General features: G+C 26.8%; 1 protein-coding gene across 1 annotated transcript; it reads right to left on the bottom strand.

The window, feature by feature from the left end:
- Positions 1-2,884: 2,884 nt before the first annotated feature.
- LOC115034681 lies at positions 2,885-3,949 on the bottom strand. The gene is made up of 2 exons (XM_029492010.1): positions 3,402-3,949; positions 2,885-3,102 (listed from the first exon to the last, which is right to left on the bottom strand). The coding sequence occupies exons 1-2, from the start codon at positions 3,635-3,637 to the stop codon at positions 2,892-2,894; spliced, it is 447 nt and encodes a 148-aa protein (XP_029347870.1). The 5' UTR covers positions 3,638-3,949; the 3' UTR covers positions 2,885-2,891.
- Positions 3,950-6,738: the final 2,789 nt, after the last annotated feature.

The following is a 6,738-nucleotide window of genomic DNA, read 5'->3' as shown; positions in this document are numbered from 1 at the left end:
TCTGATAGGAAAGTGAATCTAGTTGGTACTTTGGGGGGTAAAAAGTAAAATTTTCCAGTAGTTTTCAAAAGCGTCGTGAAAAACAAAAGAAGAAATTAAGGAAAAACGGGAATTTTTACACAAAAAAGGAATAACTGTAGATACTTGAAAATAATTTGACTCTTTTTTGAGCTGTTTTAATTGTCAGTTTTCAATTTTATTAGTTTATTTTTCTATAACTATCAATAAAGTTCCAAAAAATCTAAAAAAAATACATAAGCACGGTTTATTTTTATAGTCATCTTAAGTTCAAATTTAAACGAAATTACTATTTTAGTTAATTTGTTGCGTTATAAGTACCTAATGGATATTGTGATATAATTAATTTGGAATTTATTAATGATACTTATTATAGGTCAATATTTTTTTTAATACCATAGATAAGTATATAATATATCTTATACCTAGACTGACATACCGACTCCGCTCAGAATCGTTTTTCTCATACAGTGATATTATATCATTGAATTCAAATTTAATACTATCCATTATACAGTGACCCACTTGTAACCTACTGTACAGCAGAGCGACATCCACTTATTATTCCCTGATTTCCTATATTCTTCAAACTTATAATTTTTCTATTTATAAATATAAATACAAAGTTCTTCGTAGATATACCTTTTTTTTCTGATAATTTTTTCTATTGTCTTCAAACTTTAATACAAAGACCCCGGGAGACCGCCCACCAGGGGAAATGGAATTTTTTCATTGGCAGTTCCCTTACGCTAGTTTAAATATTATACCTAGTCGGAATAAGAGCGCCTCACGGGTCTCTGTTTTATAATTAAAGATTTGTCCTCATGGGCCATGGGCTGATCATTAAATTAATGCCATTTTTAACGATGAAATTATTAACTACATACCAGTGTTGGGTAAGTTACTTTTTAAAAGTAACTAAGTTACGTTACAAGTTACAAAATAAAATAGGTAACTAGATTACTTGATAGTTACTCGAGTACAAAAGTAATGCGTTACGTTACATTTTTTACTCAAAAGTTACAATGACGTTACTCTTGTGTTATTTAAGTTTCATAAAAAAAAAGTCTTTTTTAAATTAATCTTTTTTAATATTTATTTTATATAATAAAGTATTTTCAAAATTTTGGTCTGTTATCCTAGCTCTTTTTTTTGAACATATATCACCAGCTACACTGAATAGCTTTTCAACAGAAGCTGAAGAAGGGAGTGACGTATTAAACTTCACAAACATTTGTTTCATCATAGGTAAACTATTTAAAATTTTTAAATCGCCTGTATAAACTGTATTATAATAGCGCTCCACTTCATCATTGGGTTGATCAGAAACTAACTCTTCACTAAAAAGAAAATCATCTTCTTCTACATGTTGATTCAACTCAATGGTCTGTATGTTGGTCTCGGTCTGGAATTGCCAATTAATTGCAATCTCATTTAATAAAAGATCTTTAGCTTCCTCTCTTTTTAAAGGGTCCATACACCTAGTTATAAAATGATAACAATAACAAAATTAAAGTAAATATGGATTCCATGTAGTTTATAAGTTTAATATATAGCTGCCATAGAATAATAAAGTATCTAATAGTTGAAAAAAAATAAAAAAAAAAGCGAATGCCTTCAAAATCCATATTCAAGTTATGAATATCACAATATTATGTTGATAAGTGAAAAATATATTGATAATTATTAAATATTTATAAAAAATAAAAAAATAGTCTATGAATCCCAGACTAAAATACTAAAATATTAAACTCATTAGTAATACATTAACTTAAAACTATAAAAGTTATAAATACAAATTAAAAACTATTTTTAATAAACTATTATTTTAATACTTACTTGAGTTTAAATTTGGGATGAGTAACAGCTGCAAGTATAATTGATTTCTTTGAAATCATAGAATCAAATCGTGCGTTCACACCATCTAAACAGGCTGTAGCTAACGCTTTACAACTACCACCTGATATAGATAGTTTTGATAATTTATTTTTAAGCCAACTAATTGTAGGTAAAAGGTATCCCATACACATAAATTTATCCCCTTGTAGCAAATCAAGAGCTTGGGCTAGTGGTTCCATAACCTACAAAATCAGTTTTTTTTATTAATTGTATTTATTTAAGGATAAAATATATTATTTATAATAATTAATAATCAATTAAAATTATTAATCTATTAGGCTAGTTATCTACCTTGCAATAATCTGACATAAATGACTCATCTTTTTTGTCAAATCGAGGAATGTTTGCTTTATCACAAATAGATTGTAATTCCAGTTCAGATTTTGTCAAATTTTCATATAAACACTTGACAGCCTTATAAGTGGAATTCCAACGTGTAGCATTTGGTACAACAATGTAAATATTTAACGAATCATGGATATCATCAGCAATTAGACTAGTGCGTTCCTGTTTGTTCCATAAAGATTGCATTCTAGCAAATGTGATCCTAATTTGCTTTTTGTAAATGGAATCAGATAAAGCTTTTTCACTGTCTTTAGTGGCAATTAAATTCAGAGTATGGCTAGCACAGCGATGATGAGATGGTAATCGATACGCTGAATCAATATTTTCTTCTTCAAGAATATTACCTATTTCAATAACTTCAACATATTCTTCAATTCCACCATCATCAAGTTCGCACTGACTTACAGTTACATCTTCTTGCTCTCCAAAAATACTGCAAAAATAATTATATAATAATAATAACTAATATATTAAATTAAATAATTAAAATAACTAATGATTTTATGATTTATGATAATAATTGTATATTAAAAATTGTATATTTTAAAACAATACACCAATTAGTGGCGATTACATTTATATTAGGCAGATAACTATGAATTTCCTACTATTATAACTGAATATTAATCTTACCGAAAAGCCTTGACAAAGTTAGAGCCATTGTCCGTTACTACATTGATTATCTTATTTAATATGCCATATTCACAAAATACATCGTTCAATATTTTTGCTAATGTATCATATGTATGCCTCCCTTTAATTCTGCGACAAGCTAAAGCAGCAGATTTCCGATCAAGAGTTTCAAAATCAAACCAATGAGCTGTTATCCCAATATAACTTCTGAAAAAACATTTTTTTATTATTTTACAGTCTTAACTATAGCTTATAGACTCTATGTCACCTACTTATATGGCCTATCTAAACATTTTATTCACTACATAAAATAAAATATATATTCATATTCATAATATAGAATTTATGACTTATGTAAACTTAATTATTTAAATATTAATTTATATAGCCATGTAGGTATTAATATTAAATAAAACTTAAATATTTTTTTTTGATTTAAAAATGTGCCCGTTGAACATATTATCATTCAAATATTAAATTAGGATAAATCGATAATAAATAATTACTTTTTAAACACAGACCAACAATCTGCAGTTGCACAGACATGTTTTACTTTTGTAGATATTAACTCCTCTTTTACGTTTTTTCGTATATTTTCTGCGTTTGTCGATACTCGAGACATGAGTGTTTTTCGTGTTAATGAACTTCGATTAGGAAATCCTTTATCAATTATTATTTTAAATTTCTCTTGTTCAACTGTACTGAATGAGTGATTACCACAAACTATGAATTCTGTGATCATAGTATCCAAACATTCTGAATAATATAAATAAATAAATTACAAATTACAATTTACAATAGTAAAAATTGTTTGCGGATGCGTATATTATACATGTATTATTGTAATACTAATATCTTACCTTGACTAACAACTTGAGGTCGGTTGAAAGCATTAGGAATGGACATTTGTTTTTTATATGAACTTTGGCCAATACTTGACTCGAGTTCATGTTTACGTTTTTGCACTTTTTGGTTATTTTTATTTAAAAGATCTTCAAGCTCTTTAAGTTTTGTAGAATGTTTCGCCTATATTCAATAGGCAATAACAAATTATAAAATATAAACATTTAAAAATCTAAATAATAATCAGCCTGTATAGGTATTATTATTTATTAATATTTATTTAATCAAAATTATACTGTATATTATTATGTTAAGAGATTACATAGATATATGAATAAACTGAATTTGGTACTTACAACAATGTGTTTTTTCAAATTAGAACTACTTGTAATCGAAGTAGATAATGTTTTCAACTTCACGCATAATTTACATTTAACTACAATATTTTGGTTATTTTTAGATAAACATTCAAAAAATGTATTATATGCACCCCACGGTAGTTCCATTTCCATAATAAAATAAATTTAAGAAATAATTAAAAAAATTATAAAGCGACAGTAAACATTAGAACATTTTAAAAAGGTATAACAATTTACAATTCACAGTCCAGTGACTAGTGAGCGAGTGCTACACAAATACTGAAATACACAATACGTCAATATAAGTTATAACTAATATATTACTATATTAGGTAACTGGAAGTTGAAGTGATACGACGGGCGACGGCACGTCGCGACGCCTGGGTTTTCTGGTTTAATTTAAAAATATTGTTAGTACAGTCCAAATATAGATAGCCAGATAGGTACTAGGTTATTAATGTTATTTTCAACAAATGACCACTGTGATAACTGATAATATAACTATGAATTGTTGACATAAGCTCCGGCCTACCAATAGTTATTATCGGTAATCCGTTCGACCGTATGTCCGTAACACGGACATCGGGACATACTATATCGATGTACATATTTTATCGATGTGATCTAAAAATAAATAAACTATAGCAGTTGGCAGTTGCTGTCTGTATAGGCTATAATCGATGTTTATAATCAGTTAAATTGAAAATAATATTAACACAAAATCGTATATTTATATAATATTATATTAGATTATACTGAGAAAATTTTGTAATTACATAAATACCTACTTAAATTATTAATATAATTACATTTTCTGATGCGGATACGAGGGGAAGGACTGCCCCGTGAAATAGCACCTAGATAGTATCCCCCCCCAAAAAAAAAAAAAAAAATTATGTAACGCGTTCTTTTGCTAAGTTACTTCTAAATAATTAACGTAGTTACTCTTGCGTTACCCAAAAATAATAATAACGAAGTTACCATAACGTTACAGTAACGAGTAACGCACGTTACGTTACTACCCAACACTGACTACCAGTACTACCTATGTGTTTATATTACTATAGTAAGAAACTCACTTTAAAAACCAAAAGTATTTGAGTAGTATTTGAAATACTTTACAATTAAAGTATTCGAATAGTATCTTAAATACTTTAAAAAAAATGTATTTGAGTATTTACTCAAGTACTTTTTAAAAATATTCTTTACAGGACTGTAAAAATGATACAAGTATAACAAATACTTAATATAATATTACATGTAATTTATATTTTTGTAACACCATTAAGGATTATTATTGTTAATATAAATGTTTTAATAATTTAGAATCTACTTATAAGATATTTGATTTAGATACTAAATAGGTACATCAACATTTTCAAGGAAATCATCCATTAAATAATTTTCAGTAAAAAGATGGGAGGGGGATTTTTATTTAAAAAAATAGAAATTTATATCACAACAGAAATTTGAAAATGTGATCTTTAGGTATACTTGAATATTCTAAAAACAAATTTTAATAAATAGACTATTATAGAGGAAAATGGAGGTTAAGATTCTTAAAAAATTAGTTTATTATTAATAAAAAAATGTAATCAAACAGCATATATTCATTAGGTACCTACATAAAGAATATAAATATTTTACATTCCTTCACTGCAAAAAATCGGTGAATTTATTAATAAGTACCAGTAAACCACAATTATCTTAGTAAAATACATTAATCAATAAATGTTTCGTTTTGTAAGTCACTTTTAAACATTTATCCTACATCTACAATCTACATAATATTATAATAATAATACTCTTATATTATACTGAATATAATAAATAACAAAATATGAATACATACCGTAAATATGAATGTACGTCGTAGTGTCAAATCTCTTTCGAATATCCAAAACAATTTGAACGTGGAACCACAGAGATCATTATACATTCGCATTCAAGAACATAATGATAAATAATAAATAGGCATGGATGCTAGAATATTACTTGCATCCCCAATCTCCTACTTAAAAAAATTTAACCTTTTAATTTAAAAACAATATTTTGTTGTTTAAGTAACCTAATGAGTATTTATGAGGTTTCGCACAAACAACCCAACAGTAGTACCCACGCAAAGAATGAAATAACCACTGATTAAAATATGTACCTAATCTTTAAAAAATTAGCATTTTTAGGTGAATTCCTAGTAATGTACCTGATTGTTTTTATTTGACAGGTGATTATATTCAATATATTTTTCAATAAAATGTGAGGGTCATAATGATATAATAATAACGTTTTATTATTTTATTATTATATAACGTTACTTTTATCTTATAAAAATACCTTACATCAGATAGGTATGTGACATACTGCCATGTGCATACAGTGTAATACATTATTATTTTTATTTTTAAATGGCCACATGATATTTTCTTCTTATGGGAACCGGTACCCCTAGCTATACCTAACTGTTTTAACTTGTACCGTCACCACTCGCTTTATTAAATAACTAAGGAAGGTAACTACCTACTATTGTATAATATTTCTATTGTTCTTATTAATGAGAGTAGAAGTATGGATTAATACACCCCAGACGTATTCATCAATAATTATAACTGGTATAAATTTATTTTATTGAATAAACGTAATA

This window comes from Acyrthosiphon pisum, unplaced genomic scaffold (genome assembly GCF_005508785.2).
Source record: "Acyrthosiphon pisum isolate AL4f unplaced genomic scaffold, pea_aphid_22Mar2018_4r6ur Scaffold_20564;HRSCAF=21400, whole genome shotgun sequence".
NCBI classification, from domain to species: domain Eukaryota; kingdom Metazoa; phylum Arthropoda; class Insecta; order Hemiptera; family Aphididae; genus Acyrthosiphon; species Acyrthosiphon pisum.
The sequence above is the reverse complement of the archived record's forward strand: the minus strand, read 5'-3'. Positions and strand labels throughout refer to the sequence as shown.

What these genes read in the sequence shown, in the direction of transcription:
- LOC115034681 (XM_029492010.1), bottom strand. Translation starts at nt 3,637, where the DNA reads ATGATCACAGAATTCATAGTTTGTGGTAATCACTCATTCAGTACAGTT. An exon ending in TGTTGGTCTGTGTTTAAAAA is followed by an intron (nt 3,103 to 3,401) that starts GTAATTATTTAT and finishes ATGTTTTTTCAG; the next exon opens with AAGTTATATTGGGATAACAG.